The sequence below is a fragment of the Larus michahellis genome, chromosome 12, assembly GCF_964199755.1.
Source record: "Larus michahellis chromosome 12, bLarMic1.1, whole genome shotgun sequence".
Taxonomy (NCBI): Eukaryota; Metazoa; Chordata; class Aves; order Charadriiformes; family Laridae; genus Larus; species Larus michahellis.
Genome location: NC_133907.1, coordinates 1,028,050 through 1,054,656, shown reverse-complemented (window position 1 = coordinate 1,054,656; position 26,607 = coordinate 1,028,050). Strand labels below are relative to the sequence as shown.

General features: G+C 47.2%; 4 protein-coding genes across 8 annotated transcripts; 2 read left to right on the top strand and 2 right to left on the bottom strand.

Moving 5' to 3' along the window:
• Nucleotides 1-138: 138 nt before the first annotated feature.
• On the bottom strand, nucleotides 139-7,301 carry LOC141750441 (uncharacterized). The gene is made up of 4 exons (XM_074605489.1): nucleotides 7,218-7,301; nucleotides 5,903-7,061; nucleotides 4,058-4,235; nucleotides 139-2,888 (listed from the first exon to the last, which is right to left on the bottom strand). The coding sequence occupies exons 1-2, from the start codon at nucleotides 7,299-7,301 to the stop codon at nucleotides 6,417-6,419; spliced, it is 729 nt and encodes a 242-aa protein (XP_074461590.1). The 3' UTR covers nucleotides 139-2,888; nucleotides 4,058-4,235; nucleotides 5,903-6,416.
• Nucleotides 7,302-9,790: 2,489 nt separating this feature from the next.
• ATP5F1E (ATP synthase F1 subunit epsilon) lies at nucleotides 9,791-11,339 on the top strand. 5 transcript variants are annotated; one of them, XR_012589676.1, is made up of 4 exons: nucleotides 10,108-10,266; nucleotides 10,437-10,563; nucleotides 10,944-11,103; nucleotides 11,193-11,339. XR_012589676.1 is itself a non-coding variant. In XM_074605592.1 (4 exons), exons 1-2 carry the CDS (start codon nucleotides 10,235-10,237, stop codon nucleotides 10,558-10,560), a joined length of 156 nt encoding a protein of 51 aa, XP_074461693.1. In that variant the 5' UTR covers nucleotides 10,108-10,234; the 3' UTR covers nucleotides 10,561-10,563; nucleotides 11,070-11,103; nucleotides 11,193-11,339. The 5 variants fall into 5 exon arrangements, 2 of the variants coding, with proteins under 2 accessions (XP_074461692.1, XP_074461693.1); XR_012589677.1 differs by having other exon boundaries at nucleotides 10,923-11,103; XR_012589675.1 differs by having other exon boundaries at nucleotides 10,911-11,103.
• A 761-nt stretch (nucleotides 11,340-12,100) lies between these two features.
• Nucleotides 12,101-19,985, bottom strand: TUBB1 (tubulin beta 1 class VI). The gene is made up of 4 exons (XM_074605586.1): nucleotides 16,377-19,985; nucleotides 14,681-14,789; nucleotides 14,380-14,490; nucleotides 12,101-14,246 (listed from the first exon to the last, which is right to left on the bottom strand). The coding sequence occupies exons 1-4, from the start codon at nucleotides 16,431-16,433 to the stop codon at nucleotides 13,174-13,176; spliced, it is 1,350 nt and encodes a 449-aa protein (XP_074461687.1). The 5' UTR covers nucleotides 16,434-19,985; the 3' UTR covers nucleotides 12,101-13,173.
• Nucleotides 19,986-20,487: 502 nt separating this feature from the next.
• Nucleotides 20,488-26,046, top strand: CTSZ (cathepsin Z). The gene is made up of 6 exons (XM_074605568.1): nucleotides 20,488-20,679; nucleotides 21,369-21,532; nucleotides 23,261-23,440; nucleotides 24,047-24,197; nucleotides 24,467-24,629; nucleotides 25,086-26,046. The coding sequence occupies exons 1-6, from the start codon at nucleotides 20,540-20,542 to the stop codon at nucleotides 25,197-25,199; spliced, it is 912 nt and encodes a 303-aa protein (XP_074461669.1). The 5' UTR covers nucleotides 20,488-20,539; the 3' UTR covers nucleotides 25,200-26,046.
• The last annotated feature ends 561 nt before the right edge of the window (nucleotides 26,047-26,607 follow it).

Sequence of the window (26,607 nt, the reverse complement as noted above, 5' to 3'; positions counted from 1 at the left end):
TTTCTCATCTATTTGGTTTTTTTCAACTGCTAGGTGAGTAACCTGAAATGAGGAGGGTGAAGAAATACTCTGGAGTTAATAGCTGCTTTTATTGAAATGCATATCCTAAAATGCACATTACAGCTGCTGTGGTCTTCTTTTTGCTTCTTAATAACTGCTTTTCTGCAAATCTTACCCAATAACTAGTAAGCAGATTTCAGTTTGCTAGGTCCTGTGGAAGGATTTTCAGTCTACTTGGACTGCAATTTGTATGCTACAGTTTACCTGCTAAGGAATGTATCTCTGCACATGGAATCTAATGCTCGCTATTGTTAAGAGCAGAAGAGAACAAAGTGTTTGGGTCCATTCAGTCACGTAACAGCCTGTCTGTTTACCCACCGTTCTCAACAGGAGACTGCACCTAAAGCAGCTTTGCTTGATGGGGAGCGGGAGACTGTGTGTGCAGCAAGGCCAGCGTACGTGCTGCCCTGTCACAGGAGAAGGAAGCAGATACCTGCCCTGTGCTCGCTATGCCTACCTGCTCGGAGGGTTTCTTTGCTTCCTTGTGGATCAGCGTCACAGAGCGCTGCAGGGCTGGGTCACTGCTGGCAATCCTCTGGGGGATGTAGGGTGCCGTGGCTGAATGCACCCATACTGCGGTGAGCGTGACCCGAAGTAGTGCAGAGGAGCTGTGGGGGTCTGGTGGTCAGAAGGAACGGAGGAGGTGGATGAGAGAGAGGAGCTACTGCCGGAGGGACAAAACTTAAAGGGCCAGGAAGAAAGAAAAAAGGGGAGAGGGGAGGGGGCGGAAGGGGTAGAGATGGAGGAATGTGATCTGAACAAATCAGTGTGGTCTCTGGTGGTTCCCTACCTGCTTCAGCTTGCCAAAATTGGATTCATGTTTTACCTTATCTACAGATTTAGGCTTTTAAATCAGTAAAATTTCAAACTCACCCATATAATTTTACTGAGAAATAGAACAGAAGTGAGTAAGCTTTAGAGCCAAAGCTCAATGGCCTGGAGAATATTTAAGATGGCACTGTTAAATCTTTTGTTCTTGCTGCTCGCCTTCTGAAGCTTTCAGTCATAAATCTTTAGGTTTCCCTGCTGTTCATTGTCTTACCTATTTTGGATGATTTTCTCATGTTCCTGTGACCCTTAAATACTCCCAACACAGATATTAAGGATTTCTACCAGGAGAAGGCATATGCTACAAGTCTCCAAAGCATCCTTCTAAAGCAAGTTGCATCTAGAAATGCTATTAATTTAAAACCAGAAGTTTAAATTGTAGTAACTGGAAGTGTGAGGTGTTGGCAAGCTTAATGCTCTCTTCTGTTGACACTGAACACTTGCATCATCTGCTGGTTTTACTGGAAACACAGTGCTCTTGAATTCTCAAATATTTGTATGGATATAGCCATATGCCTATGGAAAGCTGCTTCTGAATGAAACTGCTTACCTGATTTGTAGCTAAAAGTAAGTGCACCCACCGGGGCGACTGGAACGACCATGCCTTGGGGCAGGCACCCAGGAGGTGTGGATTGCTGCCGGGAAGGAAACCGGGCATCAGAGAGCAGGCGTTTACCTGCTCTAGTAGGAGGTGTCCCCCATGGCAGTGGGGTTGGAACTAGATCTTTAAGGTCCCTTCCAACCTAAACCATTCTATGACTCTACTTTTCCTCAGGTTTGATATAAGAATTGGCCATACCAGTGGTGGGATTTTGGTGCTAACTTAGTAAAGGTTTTTTTTACTGTAAATTAAGTTTACCCTGTCCTTCACTTCTTGATCTAAACAGGCTCGGGATGGCTAAAGCTGCAGTATAATGGATTAACTTGTTTTAAATGAACAGCAAGGCATTCTAAGAAGAACAGGTCCATAGAATTTTAATATTTTTAAAGGTGTGTAAGTTGTCTAGCTTCCATGTACCCATCTGCACTATAAACTTGTTAAAGACGTGCTTGTGCACCTTGCCAATTGCCTGCTGCTCCCGTGTTCTGCAAGGTACCGCTTTTGACAATCTGAAATGAAAGCTGCTACCATGGAAGAAAGCAAAATCCTAAATTTACTGTGACACTGAAACAACTTGTGTCTATATGAAACTAAAACAGTGCCACTTTCTTCAGTCAGCAATAGAAATGAAGTACTTTTTAAAAAGGCTTAATTTACCTGAGAAGTATTTCTTCTTGCTGACAATGGGTGTCAGCACCTGTTCAGTAACACAGCAGTTAACTATAAATGCAAATCAGTTGTTTGTTTTGGAAAAAACAGAAAATACTTTAATCACCATTTCCTACAACATAGCTGATGTGTCTCTTGTGGTCTGTGCTTGCAGTTAAGCTAGCATATTAAGTCTAGCATATTTCCAATAAATGTCGTATTCAGTAAACCTAAGCACCAGCGTCTAGTAACCGCAGCCGTTCACAGCCCCTGGCATTGACAGCTGGGCGGTTCAAAGGAAAGAGCAGCATCCTGTTGAGGTTCACGTTTACAGAAGAACTGAAGAGTGCCGATAAAGAGAGCTTGTGTGAAAGCACTGAGTCGTTTTAGGATCCTTCTGTTTCTCAAGGTCAGAGTTGTGCTTTCACTTGCACAGGACCTGTTCCTTTCTTTCTCAAATAATTTGGTAGCTTTGCTTTATATGTTGCCATAGAATTTAATTACTCTAAAGGTGAGGTTACACATTACAACTAAGCTGAACTAACTGCTTACCTTCAATGCAAGGAAACAGTCCTGTGTCTGTCTCTCTGCCTGCCTTCTTGTTCCTGGCTGTGCTGTCCCGCTTCTTCCCTTGCACTGAAGATCAAGGTCTTCACACCCTTTGTTGAGCCAAGTCAACTTGTTGAGCAAAACAGCTACGAATAGTGGAAGTGACAGAATCTTTATGCAGCCAGCACCAAGATGAGACACACTGAAAGAGGAGAAACAGGATCTCCTTACTTATAGGAAGCTATCGGGTGGGCTGAAATTATATTGCCTCTGGAATGTGTATTACAAAAATCTCATGTTGCATCTACTAGAAAGAGTATTTGATGCTGTAAACAATGTATGTTATTATAACAGAAAAAAATAGTAACATTGTTAAGTTAAAGTCTCTCTTCGCAGACACATATATCACAAGAGTTGAGCACAAGATGGCTTTTTTACATTTTCTTTTTCTCCCGAAAGGTTTGACAGTCCTTTGATCAAAAAGTTCAAAAACACTGAACTAAAAAATAGTATCAGTTAGATCCAATTGAATATAATAAAATGAACACACGTACCTAAACCTTTTTACACCGAATCAAATTAAACAATTGCCCCTGCTGTGAACTTCGATATTCCTAGAGCCTGGTCAACTTTGTGGACACTCTGGTAAGAAATCTGTTTTATAATACGGCAATTAGCATCATTTGGGTGAGTTCTTGTTAACGCGTTTTTTGGGGACTATGTAGATATTGTTTACTTATGAGATAACTGCTTTGTTTAGCTAGATTTAAACTCATTTACACATAGCAGCTGCAGCAAAATCTAGTAGGTATGTTGTGAAATTGGGAGTAAGGAAGTGTGTATCAGGAATTAATTTATATTTTATAGTTGTGTCATATTCTGAACGATCTAGCTGAAGTACTAGAAGCACATAACCTTCTTAGCCTGATGCTCTATAGTTTTATTTTCTCTATTCATAATTGCCAGGTTTGAGGGACATTCAGCAAGCTATGCAATTTCCCTGCTTTTCCCGTGAAAGAATAGATAGAACAAACAGAAGCAGTGTGCTGCTGCACTGGTGATGTTAGTTCCCTCTCTACAAAGTGAGATGCAATAATGGCCCTTATCACCTAGAAACCTGTCTCCCTTGTCTTTCAAAGAAACATAAGCACCTACAAGACTTAAAAATTTCTGAAAACAGGCTCCAGCCATTGATGTCACCTAGTGTTTTTAAAACTTTTGTTCACTATTAACAACTGTGAACAGAATCTTTTACTATGTTTTTCATGCTATTTTAATGTAACAGCATTTAAAAAGTAATATAGGTAACAAAAGTTATTAAACACATTAAAATAGGAAGTAATGCACAAGATTCTTAAAACCTGAGTGTACCTGAATTCTGCTCTGCAGATCCTGGATCCCTCCAGAGCCTCCTTATGCCAGATTTTGTAGAATGGACAGCTGAGAACTTGGATGGCACTGCAAAATTATTTTACTTTGAATCCAGGTGTCCAAATGTTCAAAATTAATGTCTTCATCTGCTTCATCAACTAACCTTCCAAGTGTTGTCCTGTAATAGAAAACAGCACAGAACTGCAACTTTATCTTCAAGATTAGAGCTGATTTTGGCGTTTGTTTTCTGCTGGTGCTCTGTGCGGAGTGCTGTACTTAGACAAGAGGAGATTTAATAGGAGATGACCCGTACTGTCATCAGCATGGCACGATTTCCAGTTGCTGTGGAACAGATTAGGGTCATCAGCAGAGAGAACGGCAGAGCTTTACCAGCACAGCCCGGTATGGCTTACCCAGACAGAGAAAGGAGATAAATCCACAGCTATCAAAGGTAGGAAGCATTATTACTGACCTGTACTTTTTATACAATAGTGACCATAATTCCAAGTTTCTTGACAGTGTTATTTCACAGGAAAATGTGCAATAACTTGGCCATTTTAAGTTAAGCCAGAAGGAACACAGTGAAGGGATGATGGAATTTAGTCTGCTGGAAATCGTGTTGATAGTGGCTTTTTATTGTATTGGACTTTGCCTTTTGTATAATTATTTGTCTTCCTCTGTACTTGAAAATCTTTTAAGAAAGATAAAGTCAGTCACAAAATTATGGTGTTGTTAGATTGCAAAGGTCGGGGGTTTTGGGGGGTTAATTATTTTTGTTCTTTTATTAAGAATATAGGTCAGCAAGCAAACTTGTAATGTCATCACAAATTAGGCACATTAAGAAGAATTTGTTTCTTTTGCCTTTTAATCTATAAACATTGTACTCTTGATAGAACTACAACCATGTTGCATGAGCTCTAAAATTACAGATGCATTATGAATACATTTTAAGTGTATTCAAGGACTGTGTCAGGTCTCATCACTGGTACCTAAACAGCTTTTTTTCAGACTGGTAATTTTTGAGTTGTGCTAAATCCCCACAGTTTTAATATTTGCATAGTAAGACATCATTCCTTTCAACTTCAGTCCATGTTCAGCAGGCACCTGCTTCAGTTAAGAGGTGACCTCAGTGGGAGTTCCATCCATGGTGATTATGTTAAATCCATTACACATGCATCTGGACCTCGGTTGTGTAATAGCATGGGCAAAGCTTGGGCAGATTCACCTGAGAAGCTGCAGCCTCCTCTATGTGTGTATCTTTCACTTTCTTGGTCTATAAAAATCCTTTTGTGATGACTCTCTGAAAAACTGAATGCGCATTCCTGTGCCTATGTCTGGAAAGGCAACAGCAGGTTTCACCTACTCTCTGCTGTGCAGCACAGTCTTGAGATGAGAGAAGGCAGCTGTAGATCAGCCCCTTGACCTACTCATACTATAATTAGATGCACCTTTATGAACTGAAATATAAGCTGTCCGTTCCCTTTTTAATTAGATGTCTGCCTTCTATCAGAACTTCTCTTTAGAATATTTTTATTAAACAGTTCAAGCTAACCACGAATAAAAAATTACTGTTATTACAGTACAGGTTTTATGTCCAGAGGTACAAAATAAAACTAATAAAATAAGACCTGGTTTTATCTGAAAAACAAGTAGAACCGCTGTTGCTGAAATGCGTATTTCTTAGTGGCAGAATCAGTTTAGCATACCACTAGCTTCCAAAAATAAATCCTGCACACACTGCAGAGAAAAAATACTGTTGTCTTTGCCATTTTTGTTAGCATCGCCAGGAAGAACCACATTTTTTTAGTTAGATGTTATGAATCAAGAGGAAATAATCCCTCATACCTTTATTGTCAGAGGCCCAGTTTGACTTGTTGCCATTTACAACCGTGTATTTTTTTAAATCTCTCTCCATAACCAGTAAAGAGCCTGGTATCTGAATATCCTATGGAATCTGGAAAAGAACAAAAACATTTTCATTTCCGTTCTATTGCATAATTATTATTTTATTCCAGACCTTCAGGACAGGGAGATGGCATTCGACAGGAGGGTATTCTTTGTCAGGCTATCATAGATGCTAAAATCTGGCTGAACAAGGACAGACACACCAGGACAGAAGAATGACAGCTCCTGTATGTATTATTCTGTACCCGTACTTCTGTACTGGTCCTCTGTGAAGGAGCAATATAAGTCTGTGAGCTCTTATTACTAGAGTTTTTCTGCACCAAACAGCTAAAAGACACAAAGATTAAAACAGTATGCTTACTTATTTTCAAAAGTAATATTATTTGGGTTCGTTATGTCTTTTTGTTTTGTTTTGGCGTGTTATTAGAGATCTTTAGTTTAAAACACTTCTGATTTAAGACCAGTCATGTTGTGGATTTACTTGGCTTTTCAGCATCATCTCTTCAATCTGCCTGGACCTCCTTGGTCTCACTTTTTTGGCCTCCCTGGACCCCTCCAGTATCAAGACTTCAGCCTCCTTGGAACTTTTTAAAGTCCCCTTTTCAGATTCTTTGGATTTATCCAGTCTAAGCTCTTCATCCTCTGTGGACTTTTCCAGTCTCACTTCATCTTCTCTGGACCTTTCAAGTCTCACCTCTTCGGCCTCTTCAGACTTCTCCAGTAGCTCCTCTTCAATCTCCTTAGAGCTCTCCAGTCTCACCTCTTCAGATTCCTGGGAGCGCTCCAGTTTCAGCTCTTCGATCTCACTGGACCTATCAAGTCTCACTTCATCAGCCTCTCTGGATCTCTCTGGTGACAGCTCTTCAATCTCCTTGGATCTCTCCAGTCTCACCTCTGTATCCTCCCCAGATTTCTCCAGTCCTACTTCTTCACCCTCTCTAGACCTCTCCAGTCTCACTTCTTCACCCTCCCTACATGTGTCCAGTCCCACCTCCTCAGCTTCCCTGGACTTTTCCTGTACAATCCCTCCATCCTCACTGGGTGCCTCAGAGCACACGTCCTCAACCTCTTCAGAATCACTAGATCTCACCGATTTCAACTATTTCGTGTTTCAGGGCTCCTCTGAATTACCCTCATCAACCTCTGAGGATGTTTCTAATCTCATCGCTACACCCTTTCTGGATGTCTCCACGCTCACTTTTCAGGATGCTTCTTCCCTCACTCCCTCAGTGTCTTTGGACATTTCCAATCTCACCGCTCGAGTTCCCCCAGACCTATCCACCCTCACGTTTCTGGATGTTGCTAATCGCACCGCTTCAGCTTCTCTTGATCTCTGCATCTAACCCTCTTAACACACCCCTTCTCACTGCAACCTCTCTATATCTTTCTAAACTTTCCTCTTCTATGTGCTCTTTCCTAAGTTCTGTCCCTGAAAGTTCTTATCTGCAGAAAGTTTAAGGCTTTGCAAATATATCCTAGTATCTAAACAGAACTGGGCATGAAAACAGGTTGTACAAATCTCTAATGGTGCCTTGTTTATACTTGCATAAACATCAACGTATATTCCGGAATTTTTGTGGAGCATAATTTCTGTCACTAATCTAATTTACATTCTGTCTCAGCATGGTACCTCTCCCAAAACTTTATTTTTTTTTAATTCATGCGGCATTTTTTATCTATCAAGATCAACAAATACTAAGTAGAGCTAAATGTGCAGATAATTGCATCCAAGTTGTGTATTTCCATTACAGATTTAAATCTGAGTGCATTGCACAGAATTGTCAGCAGAGGCATTTCATATGGAGCTACAGAGAGAAGATGTGGAGGAAAAAGAAAACCAGGGGAAAAAGTGGGGGTGAGAGAGAGGGGGTAGGGAGAGGAATCGGAGGAGGTGCGGGGCGGGAGCAGAGGGACATGAAGCTGGAAAGATGTCCAACTCTGCTAGTGTAATTTTTTTCCTCCAAGCCATATTTGTGTCCTGGGCTGCCCATGAGCCTTTAAATAATCTTATTGATAATTATTTTATCTATAAAATGATCAGATGTTACCAATTAAAACAGCATTTGTATATAACATGCCCGTTATCAATATATGTAATTAGTGCTTTACTCGTGTTGCACCAAATACGTTGCACAGGTAGCAGGGAGGGGGTTCCTTAAATCTTCGGTGCTTTCTTGTATCTTTTTGTTATCATTGTTACAGTTGGGTTTTCAAAAACAAGTATGTTTTGGTTCAGTATCAGCTCATTGGCACCCTTTCTGTGTTAAAAGTGCTGTGATAAAAAATGTTTTTAAATTGATTTAATTTTTACAAGTTGGAAACCTTTGGTCCAATACGCCACGTCTGTCTCAAAATTAGGCTCACACAAAAAATAAATAAGGAAATAAGAATTATTTTCAGCCTCATTTAACTAGTTACTTCTTTAACATTAAGTAGGAAAGATTGCAATACATGGATTTTAGAAATGAACCCCAAATTCAGGAGCAAGGTTGTTTAGCAGTTATTAAAAAAACCCCAAGATGGAAGGAATGTAGCATCCTGAAGTGTCCACTTCAAAAACGTTGTCACAACTGGCACTAACTAGAGTCTTCTTCAGTAACCTCAGTAGAGAGATTAAGTGGGCAAATTAAGGACAGAAAATTCTTCCCGTCTTCCCACCCTTTCTTCCTCGTTGGTGTTCTTACTAATTACACTAATAGGCAATCTTCTCTTTCTGTCATATGCTATCCTGGAGACAGACTCTGACGTACCTGGTGAACAATTGCTCTTTCTGTTCTGGTGGATCTATACTGACATGCTGATGTGTGGACTGTTAATCGCAATGGCTCTGGACTACGTGAGATCTCCAATAAAGCTGAAAGTTCCTCTCTGCTTTAAGAATGTACTGTGAGAACATCGCTGCGCAGTGATGGGAAATCATGGTGTCATTTCCAGGGATTTGCACTTCATCAGACACCGCAATCAGCAGGAAGACACGCGGCCTCTCTGCAAAGAGAACCAAAGTCACCAGCATTTCCTCAAGGCCGGTACTGCTTCTGGGGGATTCTTACCTACTTCATGATGTGGTTTGTCTCTGGATGAAAGGAACAGAGAGAAGAGGTATATATACTTCAGTGCAAGGATTTAATAAAAACCCAATCCATAATATCCTTAAATCCTTAGTCCTCATTATTTACATGAACGCTAGATTAGGACCAAATTGATTCTTCATCAAACACAATTCCCATCTTCTTATAACTTTTTGCTAATTCTATATGGAAAATTGCCTATTTTTCCATCAAATCTCAACCAATGATGATAGCTTCTAGTTGGCCAAGTTGTCTTTTATTAATATAACTTCAGGTGTATGCATAAACGGCCTTACATCCCGAGGAATCCCATGCCAAGGCATCGTGTCCAACAGGATAAAACTGAACGTGGCACAGCTTGGCCACAGGTCGATCGAAATGCCAGACTGAAGACAGCCGGTGTTTATAGAAATTATTGGCTCCATGTGCTTGTAAACTGTTTTCTTCTCTACAACCTTATCTAGAAAAAACCTGATGGCATGGATAACGACAACTGATTTAACTAGAAAAAACATGCTTTAAACCACTTGCTTGGATTCTTAGATTACAACAGGACTACTTGGGAATGTGTTAATATGTAAGTAACATAATTGCCACACAACTAGCCATTAGCATCATAGACGAGCCAGGCTTTAATTTATGTTCTTTACTTAATTGACGTGCAGAGTACTTCTGGCAAATTCCCGCTTCCGAACCATGGAAGACGACACACCCCCTGACTTTTCTGGACGCTCGAGGTAGGCCGCAGCTGGCCACGCCTGCAGGCGGGGCTGAGGCCCCCCCAACAGGGAAGGCACCAAACCTTTCCCAGGCGGTTCCTACCAGGGGGAGCAGGGAGAACAGGCACTCGCCCCGGTTCCCGCGGGAGTGCAGGCCCCGGCCCGCCGCGCCCCGGCCGCCTCCTCCGCCCGCGGCGAGCAGCGCTGAGTCCCGGGGAGCAGCAGCCGCGCCGCGGGACCTCGGGCGGAAAGGGCGGGCCCCGCAGAGCTCACTCAGCCCTCTGATTGGTCGCTGCCAGAGGAGAGCCCTTGTAACTGGAGGGGCGACTAAGCAGTTGCCATTGGTCAGCCTCCCTGAGGCAATTAGGATTGCGATTGGCGGGGGATCGCTCCTGCCTGTTGATTGGCTAGGGCGCAGCGCGGCCGTTTCTCCCCTTCCGGTGGGCGCTGACCTTGCCGGCCGCGGAGCCCGTACGCCCGCAGCCATGGTGGCCTACTGGCGGCAGGCCGGCCTCAGGTACCGCCGGCGCGGCGCCGAGCGCGGCTCCCTCGCGATAGACGGGGCGGCCGGAGGCGAGGGGCTGGCGGGGAGGGCTGGGCTGGCGGCGTGGCGGCGGCGCCTCAGGCGGGGGCGGAGGGGCCTGTGGGAGCCGTTTGACCCTCAGCTTCGCCTCCCCCTGTCTGTAGTTACATCCGGTACTCCCAGATCTGTGCCCAGGCGGTCAGAGCGGCCATGAAGCCCCAGTACAAAGCGGAGGCAGAGAGGGCGGCAATGGCCACTGTGAAAACGGTGAAACCCAAGAAGGAATAAAATGTAAGTAAATGGACCGGGCCGCCTCGGTGTAGCGTTTTATACGAGGAGCGTTGGCCCCCCAGCGTGAGTCGGGTCCATGGCAGTCTGTAACTGCTGGGCTCGTTTCATGCCGTGGATGGGAAATCGGCTTTGATCTTCTTGCGTGAGCCGGGAAGGGATTGCTGAGGGGTTCGGGAGGGATTGCTGACGGCTTTAGTGCTGCTTGTGCGGGTGTCTGAGTCCTGACTGCCTGTGGGATGGGAAACTGTAATCGCGTCAGTTGGCTGATCGATTCCATCGAGCTTCGATCGATCTGGGGTTTGGTCAGTGTTGTTACGGACTAGTGCGAAACAGGCGGGTTTCTGTAGCGATGTTCATAGGTTTCCCGTCTCTTCGCTAAGCCAAGAGAGCTTCTGAACTGCGGTTTCCCCAGTCAGCAGACGTATTTGTGTAAGGGTTATTGGCTGGCTGCGAAAGACAGATGCTACTTGTACCTTTATTTGTGACATTACATACATCACGGGCAGGTGAAATCTCTTCTAAGAACAGCTTCTACTCCAGGTCTGAGATTAAATTTTATTACCTTTTGTTTGAACCATAGCTTGTCTATAGTCTTAAATCAAATAACTTACATTTTAAATCTCTCGTAGGAACTGGTCTGCGTGAATACTCTCACAGCAAACTGCAAAGCTGCAGGCAAGCTCAAGACTCCACAGTACAATGTCATCACGTCAACTGTAAGACTTGCCTCTGTATGTAAATGAGCATGCTAATAAAAGTAATTTCTGTTAAACAAATGAATGTGTGGAGAGTGTTGTTCCTCTTGAAACAAAGTACTCCACTTTGCAGAGACATTTATCTTTCACTTGTGTAAAAATAGAAGACTTCATCACAGTCTATCATTCAAGAGCAACATACGTTTATTTTAAGGCAAATCTCATGTCAGATTTCATGCTGATATTTCAGATACATCGATGAGTGAGAGATTTAATTGTTGTTTAAAACTTCTGCCTACCTTATTTCAATGATTACTTTGGAGAAAAGTTTTCTTCACTAAAACCTAATCAATAGAGAATATAGGCATATAATTTTGGTAATTAAAATACCTCAATCATCTCTCTCTGCCGGAAGAGGTACACTGTTGGCTTTAAAAGTCTCTGCCGTTGTGGCGTTCATCTTCTGTTTGTGCTTAGAACAACGCTAATGCGGTGAAAGTCAATGTGACGAGGCGGGGAGCTGGAGAGGTGGCCTCCTGCAGGAGGCGGGGAAGGGGGTGCGGGAAACCTGGTCTGGGCTCCGGTCACTCAGCTGGCACTTGTCCTTGCTACCACATTGTCGCGATACTGGGGGCAGAGGGACACGCATTCCCTAGGGAACGGCAGGGATGGGGCGCTCTTGGGGCAGGGGGTCACTGCCAGCAGCACGGGTCTGGGGAGAGCTGGCAGCGTCCTGCCGCCCTGTGCCTGCACAGCAGGGCCACGGCTGTCCCTGCACAAGGGGAACGCAGCACGCGTGTGGAACGGGCTTCAGCTCCCAGGTCATTGAGACACTTCTGCTGTCGACTCAAACTCACAGTTTAATAAACTCTCTTCAAAGAGCATAATAAAACAAACTCCATTTCTCCATATATATATGTTACATCAAAAAAAGTTAGTCCTTACAAGAATAAACTGATTTTTGTCTATCCAATGTTTCAAGTATTAAAGTATTTTAGAGAATGGTATACAATTTTTATTTTAAAGAATATTATAAATACAGTCTTAAGTAGATGGCTGTGAATGGCAAGAAACTTTTTTTCCTGAAGTAAAGATTCGGTTTTGATTTAGCGATTGCCATGGGACTTACTAACTAGCTGCAAACCATTCCATCCATTTTGCTGCGCTGAATGACAGGAAGAAAGTTTACAATAGTTAGTACACGGGGGGCGAGGGGGAACCCACAGTAAAACTTTTACGGAGTGTTCACAGCTGTGTGTGCTAATACAACTCGATCTACAGTTTGAAATAGAAACAAACCACACAAGGTTAATGAATCCAAGCTCTGCAATAATATAAGCCAGCAACGTGACTGAACTAGTAAAATACTTTTTTTTAAAAAAAAAAAGTAAGACTGTGCACATTCAGTCTTTTTCCCTGTGTTGTCCCCCCCCAGCCGCAGGAGCTGGGCATGGCAGCCGTGGGTCGCTGCGGGGGGGCCCTGCCTCTCTGCAACAGGGGCATGGATGGAGCAGGACGGTGTCTGCCCCAGAATAAATAAAGCTGATGAGTTGATGGCATGTTTTGCTGTTGCTGACCCCGACACATACAGGCAGAGGGGCTGCGTATGACCCTCAGTGGCTGGTGGTAATACTCTGAAAGTGACTCCGTTTACAAGGAAGGCTGTTAGGAGACGACTTGTCTTCATAGCGGCTCTTCGGGAGAGATTCAGTGACAACAGTTGCTCGGGGGAGTAAAGCATAGCTGCCGTTAATTTCAAAAGCGCTGTATTTAATATTGGGTATGTTTTGGCCAGATGCAGAGAAGAAATTCTTAAGAAAGGTGTTATTTTCAGCATGCAGCTGATGGCTACTGCCTTTTCTTTAGTGAGTGCCAAGAGGCTCGTTTGGAGAGTGTTTTGACATTACCATTGTTTTTATGCTGCTTCCTTTTCCGGGCTGGCTTCCACTTCTACCTCTTCATATTCCTCAACATCTGCAGTGGCATCCTGGTACTGCTGGTACTCGGACACGAGGTCATTGGTGTTACCTTCTGCTTCAGAAAATTCCATCTCATCCATGCCTTCCCCCGTGTACCAGTGGAGAAACGCTTTTCTTCTGAACATGGCTGAGAACTGTTCGGAAACCCTGATGAAGAGCTCCTGAATGGCTGTGTTATTGCCAATAAAGGTCGCTGCCATCTTCAGTCCTCGCGGGGGTATGTCACACACGGCCACTTTGACGTTATTAGGGATCCACTCCACAAAGTAGGAACTATTCTTGGTCTGGACAGCCAGCAGCTGCTCGTCCACCTCTCTGGTAGACATTCGGCCTCTGAAGATGCACGCCACGGTCAAGTACCGGCCACGACGAGGGTCGCAGGCTGCCATCATGTTGCGGGCATCAAACATCTGCTGAGTAAGCTCCGGCACCGAGAGGGCTCTGTACTGTTGGCTGCCTCGAGCCGTCAGTGGAGCAAAGCCCGGCATAAAGAAGTGGAGGCGAGGAAAGGGCACCATGTTAACGGCCAGCTTCCGCAGATCTGCATTCAGCTGACCAGGAAAGCGGAGGGAGGTTGTGACACCACTCATGGTTAGGGACACTAGGTGGTTGAGGTCACCGTAGGTGGGGTTGGTGAGCTTTAAAGTCCTAAAACATATATCGTATAGAGCTTCGTTGTCAATGCAAAAGGTTTCATCTGTATTCTCTATTAGCTGATGGATGGAGAGAATGGCGTTATATGGCTCTACGACTGTGTCGGACACTTTGGGTGAAGGCACAACACTGAAGGTGTTCATGATCCTGTCGGGATATTCTTCTCGGATTTTGTTGATGAGGAGTGTGCCCATACCTGAGCCTGTACCACCCCCCAGTGAATGGATGAGCTGGAAGCCCTGAAGGCAGTCACAGCTCTCACACTCATTCCTGACCACATCCATGACGTTCTCAATCAGTTCAGCGCCTTCTGTGTAGTGGCCCTTGGCCCAGTTGTTTCCAGCGCCTGAATTTCCTGTAAACAGAGTCACAGAAAGAGCAGCCACAAAGTTAACAAGAGAATTCTTAAAGGCTACAAAGTTGGGAGCTAAAAGGCCGTTCTGGGAGGGCTGACTGTAGTCAGTTTGCTGCCAGCATGCTCTACATACCATGAATGAAATTGTCAGGGCGAAAGAGTGGGCCTATTTTGCTAGACCGTACACTGTCCATCGTACCGGGCTCCAGGTCCACCAAGATAGAACGGGGCACGTATTTATGGGCTAGGACAAAAGAAAATGAGGGCAAACAATTACTGTTAGAGGTCAAAGAGACAGGTTTATAATCTAGTCTGAAAAACCCACGCCACCTACAGTGATCTGGGGATTTATTTTTTTTTTAATTGCTTATTTTAACCTTCGTGTTGGCTCTGCAAATTGCTGTGCCAATGCCCTAGCAGTGCCGAGCACTTACAGTAAGCCTCATTGAAGTAGACGTTAATTCGCTCGAGCTGCAGCGACGCATCCCCACGGTAGTTTCCAGCGATGTCAATGCCGTGTTCATCACTTATCACCTCCCAGAACTGGAAAACGAAAGAGGTTCAACGCATTCATAAAGACTAGTTTTCTTAAGCACAACGTGTAGAGCACCAGCCCTGCCGCGCTCGTGCCTGACTGCAGGGAAGGGGGACGCTGCCTGGCGGGGGGATGCTTTGCCATTTACGTGTTAGCTCAGAGCGGGGTCCTCCTCCTCCCCCCCGCAAATAAGCACAAGGGAAAAGTTTCGTAGACCATTTACGCTGCTTAGCTCTCACCCGTTATTAGCTTAAATAACACAGGTAGTAGTTGGTATGAGCTTAACAGAAAAGTCCGGATGGGGGTGGGGGGGTTACCTGGGGGCCTGTCATGCCCCCGTGGGACTGTGGCACGGCAAAGCCAGCTCCGACAAACTGGTACGTGAGCAATGGTTTCCACAAGCAGCTGTTGGTCCTGGGTGTCCTATCTTGACACTCATATGGGTGTCCTGTGCGGGGGCTCTTATCTGGGCAGCAGCCGCTGCCGCGTTAGCGTGACACACCCGCCACTACAACGACCAGGGTATTTCACTTTTAATGGTCTCCTGGTTTAGCATCCAGTCTCATTTTGAGGGTGCAAATACACCATTGCCAACATGTGCATGGTGTTGTGTGTGTGTGTGTGTGTGTGTGCGCGCGCACACACTCACTTTTCTACAGGCCGTGTTAGACACAAGCAGTTTCCAGGTCAAAGCCAACAGAAAAAAATATAAACCTTTTACCTATCACACTGGCTGCACCCAAACTACCTGGGTCTAACATGCCTTCCCCCGGCCATCCGCAGCTTCGTGTGCCAATAAAAGGCATCGAGGTGAGATTTGTGGGAGCAAGAAATGGAGGAAGAACACAACAGAACAATCCTTCAGCTATCACGTGTCTTCAAAGACACCCTCCCCCAGCCCCAAATTAACACAAATACTTTTTTTTGACAACTTCCTATTAATCAATTAAAAAAAAAAAAAAAGGACATCACACAGCAAAAAGCAATGGTGGCTTTTTTGCTCCTGGCACACAAAGTCAGCAATGAGCGACGTCTCTCCGAGTAACAGCACAGCAGTTTGACCTACACAAAAATACTCCCAAGGCCACGAGGCCAGCAAGGCCAGACTCCTCAACACCCTTTGTGCCGCTCAGAAAATGCTGATTGGTGACTGACAGCACAGGGCATTCTGCTGGGCAGCACAATCCCACATTAATGACTGTAACGTGGCAGAGTCACTGCTCTCTGGCCGAACTAAAGCACTGGTGTCACGGCTTCACAGCCCTGGAATTACTGGCTCCTTCCCCTGTCCCGGTATTTTGCAGACTCGATTAGTGCCCCCGGGAATGCGAGTTCCAGCAGCAACGCTCTGCAGCACTTTTGATCTTGGTGCCATAGTTCTTGCAGGTGTTTCACTCTTTGACGGTCTTAACATTAAGCTTTGCAGGAGGAGCAAGCCCGTCTTATGACAGTCCCATCAAAACACTCATATTGGCTGCTACCACTGAGTTAACGAAGCACTTGTTCTCCCTCCAAAGTCCCCGTCTGTTAACGATGTTTGACCTGCTGCCACTGGTAGCAATTATTACTAATGACCAATAGTGCAGAGACCTTACCTTAGCTCCAATTTGGTTCCCGCACTGGCCGATCTGAAGGTGCACGATTTCACGCATTCTGTGTAGCTTGGACCTGTCGGTGGCTACCACCCAACCCAGGGTTTGCGGTGGCTGTCCCCGGCACAAGCTCCTTCTGCTGCTGTATCAGCTACACCCAGCGCCGTCCGCCCGAGGGGCCTTTTTATAGCGGCGGGACTGTGCCCCGGGCAGCGGGGGGAGTAGCCACCCCTGGGGCTGCTGCGTGCAGGGCGGCACCGTGCCCAGGTACAGGGTGCAGGTGCATTGCTGGCTGAGTGGCTCAGAAAAGAAAATTGTCACCCCCCCCTTACTGTGCATTTGAGTTCTCTGTGCAGCAGTGTGACTCATGAATATCTGCACGCTGCATTTGTGCTTCATTATTTTATATATAATATATATACAAAGATATACCCATACAGAGCAGCTATAGCCTAAAATGAGTGATCTTAATTCATTAACTACATGTGCTTCTGCCACAAAATTTAAATTTCAACATCATATGAGTCATACAGGACAACATCCGTAATAAAAACAGTAACAACTTTCGACCCATAGCCTCCTACAATCACGCCGTTCAGCGCGCTGCCGGGCAAACCCACAGGTCGCTAATAAGCACCATTGCCAGCGTCTAGCTGCACGACGGAGGGGTAACGGGACAGGCTCAGTAATAAAAAAAAACCCTTGTAAAAACCTTTGTAAAACATAAACATAAGACTGAAATCTCAGTGATGTATGTTCATTAAACATTTAATAAGAATCCACCAATTTCAGCTGATCTAAAAGTCTGAATTAACTTGTGACTAACTTGCACAGATGCTCCCTCTCTCTTCCTTTCCTGACGTGAAGAAACACAGTATTTCTTGTATTTCTTTTTCTTGTATCTGAGACGTAGTGCTTCAGAACTTGCCAGGAAAATGCCAGAGGTGGAAACCCCGTTCCACTGCAGCTAACCATAGTGTCCTCTGTGCAAAACGTTTCTCTGCAGCAAAGGAAACGGTGCGAGGCTGAGCAAAACAGGGCCCGCTCCTGTTGCCTGCTGATAAACAGGGCTAATATCGCTGAGCAACAGAACCCCAGATCGGGCTGTCTTCTGCAAGCTTAGAGGAGTTTTATTACATGTCAGGCAACTGTCAGTGCTTTGCAAGTGTTCCTTTTAAGGATAGGGAAAGGAACTATAATTAGGAAAGCACCTTAAATTATTTCGTACAAAAAGATGTCAGTGGAAGGACTTGACTCACTGAAACTACCCCCTTCATGGGGTGCTAGAGATAAGGAATCTCTGAGCTTCCATCTTGCTCCAAAAGAAAAATCAGCTTGTTCCAGACTTCCCCGCCACAGACGACTTCCACTTCTTCCACCAGCCAAGGGGGGAACAGCCAACTGCTCTGAAGGCAAAGTTTAGCACCAGGAGAGCACGGCAAAAAACGGAACAGCGAATGCTCTGTCATCCTCTGCCAAGCCATGAGCCCTCCTCAGCGGGGAGCAATAAAAGCAAGACTTTAAATTCAGTTTAATTTTTTCCCTTAGAACACAACAGTTTTATCATTTTCCAAAAAATAAGTATCCTCTAAAGAGCTTAGTTTGCTCAGCAAGACAACGTAACAGTGGTTTCCATTGCCACAGCGGAGGTACTTACTACAATGGCAGGGGGCACCTTCTACAATTTCCTGAGACAAAATACTGGAAAGGTTATTTGGGCATTTACTTCGAAAGCGAATTTCACTTTATTCATGCACATTTCATATTTGTTTTCTGCAGTGATGCTTAGCTAGAAGTAATAGTTCAATTCTGAGTTGTCTATTCCGTTGCTGCACGGACACAACGTGTCAGAGCTACTGCCAGCAGATAAATACAACTTGCAATATTCGGTGTAGTCATCTACAATAGCCACAACTTACGAAGCGGCTGAAGATGCTCATTCACTGCCCAAAAAATTTGGCAAAATAATTTCAGCAGTAAATATATTCCAACTCTAACCATTCTATGATTCTATAGTCACAAACATCTCACAAAGACAAAAAGAAAAAGGGAAGTGAAAGAAATACGCAATCACTTAACATGGGGTTTTCTCTTGTTAAAAATAGCTCCCTGGAATCACTTGCCTCCTCTAAAGCACTTCTTAGCGGAGTCTTAAAAATTGTGGCCCATGACACAAAGTACCTGAGGCGCTCTGAGCAGCAGAGATGGGTTTGTGCCTCTTTTCCCTCCCTCAAACTGCATTTCTGCTTGGGGAGTCTCTCTTTACACCAGACTTGATCTATGAAAAGCCTGTTCCTCCGTGGGTTTTGTCCGCGGGCTGCCACTGCCAAGCTGGGAGAAGCTGGAGGCGGGAGCTGCCGCGAGCTCCTGGCCATGGCGGAGGTGCTGCCCGGACCATGGCCGGCGTGGGGCTGCTGGCGAGGGCTGGGCTGGGGGGACCTGTGCCACCGCGAGGACGAGGAGCAGCCTGGCCCCGGCACAGCCTGTCCCGCCGTGCCCAATATCAGGCCCGGGCACAACGCCCCGGTGACGGGCGCAAGCTGAGACCACAAACGCCCCAGGCTTCTTTGGTTATTGGGGTTTTTTTTGCTTCTGCTTTTCTTGGTTGCGGTTTTTTTTTTTCCAATGCCGCCACAGAACGCACTGGCAACAAATACGCATGTGCGGGGAGGCATTCAGGGACACTTTTTTTTCCATATGGTTTGCTTGGGAGGAACTAGCTTTCCACAGCAGCTGGGAAGATTGTTGAGAAGAAAGCCTGTCCAGTTTGAGATAAGCCTGGCTACAGGCCACCAGATAATCCGGGAGGGATCTGCGAATGGTTACCAGACGAGCTGACACTGGTCTCAACTAATCCCAGCTACATCAGGAATGCTACCCAAAAAATGTTGCATTTGACAGGCAATAAAGACTCCCTACTTCACATTTGCATTGCACTTAGTAAGAAAAACCACTTAAAGACTGCCTCCCGCTGGCAGCCGGGCCAAAGGAGGTGCCATGGGCGGCAAGGAGCCCGTACGTCAAGCAAATAGGTCTTGGTACAACCAGAGTGGAACCGAGCAGCTCGTTACCTTCCCCGCGCCGCAGATCCACGGCCTGGCGAAATCGGGGCTGGCGGGATGTGAATCCACCTGCGGGGTCGTGCCTCGCTTGTCCCGGCTGCCACAACGGGCCCCTGCTGCGTTTGGTCCATCGATGATTGCCATGGCCGGCAGCACGGTGGCCAGGCTGGTCCTGCACCGCTGTCGGTCTCGGTGCCTCAGTCTCTCTGTGCATAACGTGGAGCTAATAAATCTCACACCTTTTGTGGAAAGTGCCGAGAGCTGAGGAAGACCCGCTCAGAGGGAAGAACTGGCTGCGGTTTACTAAACCTGTTTACCAAACATGAACGCTCTACCCAGCGTATGGAGAAGAGGCACCAGCAGCCCACCCACACGGACACTTAAAACCCTGCAGGCTTTCACTATTGAAAGTAGCAGATAGTAAAGAACCTTCAAACGTCCTGAACCCTAAAGAATAGCGTACAGAAAATGGGCACAGGCCTGAATTCCTTTGTAAACCGCAGCACAAAAGAGCTTGAGAAATTCAAAACCTGGGAGTAGCAAAATTGCCCCTCCAAGGTCCCCCCGTCCTGCCCCCTCCACGAGAGCAGCCGGTGGCAGGGCACAGCCGAAGGTAAAGAGCCCCGTACCTCTGTCACCCGGGGGCTGCTGCCCCGAGCCCCCTCCTGCCCCAGGCCCTGGGCGACTGCAGCTCCGCGCCCAGCCACCACAGCGCCTTAACAGCTTCTCCTTCCCCCCCTTTTTTCCTGGGTGCGTGTGACCAGAATCGCTCCACTTCGGCGGGTGTGCGATGGAGACTCCCCCGGGTCCCCCCGCTCCCTGCGCCCCCCCGCTCTTCCTCATCCCCCGAGACGCTAATTAGCTGCCATTAGGAGGGACCCCGCGACCGTCCCGCTCCCAGCCGACACCCCTCGGTCACGACAGAAGGAACTCGAGGGAGGCTCCGCATCCCGCCCCCCCGACCCCCGACCCCCGCCGCAGCGCAGCGACCGCCGCCCCGACTAGCCGAGCCCCGCCCGGGCCCGCCCCGCCCCGCCCGGCCCCGGCCCCTCCCCGCCGCCCGCCCCGGCCCCGCAGCCCCGCCGGAGCCCCGCCGGCCGCAGCATGGCGGAGCGCCGCCGCCGCCTCGCGTCCCTCCTGCTGCTGCTCTGGGGCTGCCTCTGCGCCCCCGCCCGCGCCGGCCTCCACTTCAGGGAGGGGCAGCGCTGCTACAGGCCGGCCCCGCGCCGGGACCCCGGCCTCAGGTGAGACCCGGCCCCGGCCCCCTCCCGGCGGCGGCGCGGAGCCGAGCCCGGGGCAGGGGCAGCCGCGGCGCCCGCCCGCACCGGGGCTTTGCAAACCCGGCATCGCCCGGCCTCGGGGGGCTCCCAGGTGCGGGCGGCCCCGGCCCCGCCGCCCGGGGGGTTTCGCGGGTCTCCCCACTTCGGGGAGTTTCCCCGCCGCGGGGGGAGCTCGGGGGTCTCCCTGGGGCGGGGGGGGCCCGGGGGTCTCCGCGGGGTGGGTCGGGGCGGGGGTGTGTGTGTCGGAGGGTCTCCCCGGTGCGGGGGGGTTCGGGTCTGTCCCCGGTGCGGGGGAGTTCGGGTCTCTCCCCGGTGCGGGGGGGTTCGGGTCTCTCCCCGGTGCGGGGGGGTTCGGGTCTGTCCCCGGTGTGCGGGTTCGGGTCTCTCCCCGGTGCGGGGGGAGGCCGGGGTCTCTCCCCGGGGGGTGGCGGGGGTTCCCGGGTGGCCGCGGCGGTCACGAGGCGGTGCGGGCAGGGCCGGGTCACCCTGTCCGCTGTCACGTGACCCGCGCCGGCCGCTCGCAGCCTCGTTCCGAAACCCCCGAAAGCCGGTTTTTTTTGGGGGAAAAAAACCCCACAAATATCCAAGGAGCCCCTCGCTGGGCACCGGCACGGGCAGCACGGCAGCTGGTGCCTTCCCCCCCGCCCCCGCAGGACCTACCCCCGCCCGCACGAGTCCCTGCGGGCGGCAGCGCTGCCCCGGAGCTGGGACTGGAGGAACGTCAACGGCGTCAACTTCGCCAGCACCACGCGGAACCAGCACATCCCCCGGTACTGCGGGTCCTGCTGGGCTCACGGCAGCACCAGCGCCCTGGCAGGTACGGCCCGACCCCCCCCCGGGAACCAGCACGTCATCCCCAGTGACTGACACAGCAGAACCCGGGCTGGGAGGTGTGTGGATGCAGCAGGCGCAGGGGGATGCCCCAGCCGAAGGTGAGGTTTGGTTTCAGCAGACAAAGCCGTCAGCGAGGCCCTCCCCATCCTCAGAACCACATGAGGGGGGCACGGCTCAAACGCTGTCTGCAGAAGGAACGCAGTCACAGCCCCTGCTGGACCCGCACTGCGCCCTGGAGTAGGCGCGGGGGCTTCTGCCCCCCTCGGAAGTGTGGTGATGGCAGCAGCAGATGTGAAAGCAGTTATCGCATCTCCTTCCCGTTTTTGGTACCTCGGCCCGTCGCACGGCATCGACAGCAGCAAGGGGCTGCTGCAGCCGTGCCTGGATCTGAGGAAGCGAGAGAAGTCGCCTTTCGCTGGAAAGGCCCGCAGGGTATCGGCTTCAAGAGCCCTGGCATGCAAATGCCCCAACTACCACAGCGCACGGACAGCAGAGAGCTTTCTATCAGCCTTTTTCTTGGGAAAAGGGAAGTAGGGGTTTGCTTCAATTGGAGAAATATTCTCTCTAGAGAGGATACGTGATGATTTGCCCGCAGCAGTACCGTGCTGCAGAAGCACTGTGTGTGCAGGGGGCTGTCAGGGCATTAACCATGGAGGAGAAACAGAGGAAACTGTGCAGGAAGGGGAAGACAAGGCAGGTGTGAGCAGGCAGCGGGAATCGCGAAAGGATCCGTTCTTAAGCAGTACAAGAATACAGGCATGTATGAAACCTGCCATGAGGTAGTGAAGTACTAGGACAGATAAAATATTTAATTATAGAACTTTGCTTAAAGCTTAATTGTACCCATAGGTATGCCACTATGTGCATCTTTATAAGCATAGAAGGTGGACTTTAAAAATCAGGGTGTTTTTTCTGAACTGCTGGGAATAGCTGAAGTGTTCATTCCTTCTCTTGTTGGGGGAAGAGCGACTGGGATAACACCTCCCCGTCCTCCCAAGTATAGCCGGGCGTTGTTAGCACTAATAGGATTAAAAGTACTACAGCAGCATCAGCTAAGACTGTTAATGCACGGGGAGCGGCAGTTTATAAATACTCATCAGGAAGCTTTTCTGCCAAGTAAGCTAGTCCTTTCTGACAAAATAAGGCAGCAAAGTGGCGATGCCTGTCCAAGATGGCAGGATAACAGCGAGACGTTGACACAACAGCAAGGATATACTTCAGAAAGCTTTTCCTTGCTTTAAGTTTGTGAAGAGTGTGTCTGGGAGCCAGAGACCTGGGCTGGACGGGCTTGTGACCCTCTGCGTGGGTTTATGCATAAATCTACTCCTGTAGAGAGCAGCGAGAGCTGCCTTTATGATGTGTATTTGAAAACTGCTGTCAAAGCCAGAAACAGATCTGGAAGCTTTCAGAAGCTGTGACATGAATTAAAGGGGCACTTCAAGGCTCTAAACAGATCTTACTCATCTGCGTATGTTTGCTGAGTTTTTAATGGAAAAAGCTTCTAATACAAGCCCACACCAGTAACCCAGGCTGCTGGTTTGAGTTGGGTCCCGCCGTGTGCCCCGCTGCCGGCAGCAGGGGCTTTTCCAGCCACAAGCGCTGGTGCCTGCGCACAGTCACGGGCTCGGCGGAGCAGAGAGTTTGAACACTAATTGCAGTGTGTAACCACCCACGTATTCCACCAACAAAACCCGATTTCTTATCCCTACAGATCGAATCAACATAAAGAGAAAAGGTGCGTGGCCTTCTGCCTACCTCTCTGTTCAGAACGTGATCGACTGCGCTGATGCCGGATCCTGCGAGGGTGGAGACCACGCGGGCGTGTGGAAGTACGCCCACGACCATGGCATTCCAGACGAGACCTGCAACAACTACCAAGCTAAGGATCAAAGTACGATGCTCATTTGCTTTGCTGTCAGGGTTCATCCCAGGTTTAGCAGATCTTAATTTAAAAAAAAAAAAAAAAAAAAAGGTAGTTTCTTGGGTTTCCATGGTGCTGGTTCCTGCCTTTGCGTTTGACTGACAGAACAGGTTTTCTTTACAGGCTGTGTGTCTCTTGTCTCCAGCCAGACAGCAGAGTGTTAAATCATGCCCAGACAAGTTTGCACAGCTAAATTGTTTTAACTTAATCTCTTAAATCCATGATATACAATCTCTGATATACTGAAATATTTACAAGTGTCACTTCAAGCTAAACAAAGGAGAAAAGTAACTTTTGTCTGGCCACGCGTGACTGGAATAGTGTCTGCATCTAGAGAGAAGCACATCTGAAACGTTTCCTCATCAAAGCACTTACGCCTGTGAAGTGAAGAATAATAACTAGCGATTGTAGGGACTTGTAATGTGGTTTGCAGAAAGAGTGTGTATCAGTATTTACTCTTAAGTTGTTAATATCTGCCTCAAATAAGTTAAAAGAAAACAAGGCCTAGTCTTGTATCATTAATTCACTTGACGAAAAGCATTCTCTTGCAGTGATTATCTCATTTTTCTTTTGTAGAGTGTAAGAAGTTTAACCAGTGTGGAACTTGCGTCACTTTTGGAGAATGCCATGTGATAAAGAACTACACGCTCTGGAAAGTTGCTGACTATGGCTCTGTCAGTGGGAGAGAAAAAATGATGGCAGAAATCTATGCTAATGGACCAATTAGGTAAAAAAAAAAAAGTCTTGAATGGTGAAAAAAGAAAATGTTTGTCTACTAGAAATACAGGGATTGAAATACTTGAGACTCAGTCTACTGCCTGAAACGTACTTCTCCGCTCCAGCCCGTGTTGGCAGCTCTGCACTGATGTGCAGACTTTAGCTTGTTTGTAGATAAACTGAGCTCTGAAGTCAAAATGCAAGAAAACCGGTAGTTTTTTAGCCAGGCCCCTGCCCTGATCCCCTTGTATAAGAAACGCTTTCTCTGTTTTGTTACAGCTGTGGCATCATGGCTACTGAGAAGCTGGATGCTTACACCGGAGGACTCTATAGCGAGTACAACCCCTCGCCTGTGGTGAACCACATCGTGTCCGTGGCTGGCTGGGGCGTGGAAAATGGAACAGAATACTGGATTGTTCGTAACTCATGGGGCGAACCCTGGGTAAGGAAACATGGGACAAACATGTCTGCACAACAACTGCAGAGGAAAGGTGGGGTTTTTCACCTGGAAAGAGGACGCTGCAAGGCGAGCCTAGGGATAAGAAAAGTAAAACTTTCTTTGAGCTAGACTAGCAATTAAAAAATGAAACCTAACTAATCTGAAGACAAGGGTATTCAGACAGTTACTTGAGTCATTTCAACTCAATCCCAAATGCTACCCTTCCAAGGACATGCGGCTCCTGCTGTGGGCAACTGTAAATTGCTGTAGCTGTAGGCAGAAGTGAAGTCCCGCAGCTGGAATGGATGAGGGGGCTGTAAACTCAGCAAAGCAGACTGCCCCCGTGAACCCATCTCCAGTGAACTCCTACGTTCACTTGGAGGTCATTTATATTTGGATGACAGGAGAGACTCGACAGCATACGTTTTCTAACTCACAATGCAAATTAATTCTTTACAGGGTGAAAGAGGGTGGCTGAGAATTGTGACAAGTGCATACAAAGGTGGAAGAGGAGGACAGTACAATCTTGCTATTGAAGAGGACTGTGCGTATGGAGATCCTATACTTCCTTGATGCTCTAGCGTACGTCTTTCTGTTTAGGAACCACTATGTGTGGAGGCTTCCCAGCACCACCTTTTTTTGTTTACATAGTCGTCATCTAAAACTCTTTCACAGTTCAACACCATCAGGCAGTTCTGCAAGACTAGCCCAGATAGATAGCCACACGCAATGTCTTCAAAGCCAAATAAATACAGAGCTGCCTTTAGATAATTTACAACTTAAAGTAATTTACCCATGAAAGTGTTGTCTGCCTTGATGCGCAGTATTTAAATCATACTGACTTAATCACGGAAACTCTGTATGTAAATCCCTTATAGTTTTTTAAAATATAAGTTAGGTAGACATACTGGGAAGGAAAAACTATACTCAATATTTGGGTCTAGAGCTTATATTAAATTCTCTAACAGTATTGAGCAAGTATCATCTCACAGTGATGCGGACAACAAAACAGCTAAGTGTGGACATGATGTATTCAAAAAACTAAATCCTCTGTTGTTCCCTTGGCCTCCTGGTGAAACTGCTGTCGAAAGCCTCATATAATGCAGTTGCTTTTATCCAACCAAAATGATATAACAGGAACTACTTTGATCAAAAGACAAAAGTCTAAATATTTCTTAGTTATTTAATTAGTCTTGTCTTTGCTCAAATTCCTTGCTTTAATACGTGATTGGCTGTGCCATTTTTCTCCTAAAGCAGCAGAGTATAAATTGCCACAAGCCAGAACTCTTCACTGATTTGAAGAACGGTAGCAAATTCTCTTCCTTAAAACTGAGACAGTTTCTAAGTGGCAAATCAGTGCCATATCAAATGTTACTAACTAGCATTGGTAATTGCATTTAATAAATGGACTTTTACATGACTGTATGTGTATTATAAGAGCTTATTAATACATGGTTTTGGTAGTCTTCTATCGTACCTAACAAGCAGTCTCACGTGGCATACTAGCGACCTGAAGCTGGCCCAGGATGGTACTGCTTTTACTGGATTTTTTCTTGTGAAAGGGTTGGCTCAAACAAAAACTCACATTACACTACCTCTACCCACACCAGCGGTTAAGATACAAGCTACAAGAAAGCATCCAACTTCAACAAGTAGGGGAGAGAAGAGACATTCAGATGTTGCAGAACATCACTCAAATGTCCATCTCCAAAACCTACCCTAAATCAAACCAACCTGTGAATTATGCCTCACTCAAACTTGAAAGTTAAAGCTTTTTAGTGGTGCAGAGGAAGAAAACAAAGTCTTTCCAGAAACTCTATTATCTGCTACCTTCCAGGTGGTAGTTTCTGCAACTGTGTAAGAAAGAAGTCTGCTCCTAATCAGAAGATAAGTTTGGCAGAATGGTGAAGACCCACACAAGAGTAAGACTGCTAGTGTCTCGGATGGAGCCGAGGTGGTTGTGCTATTTTGATCATTTCGG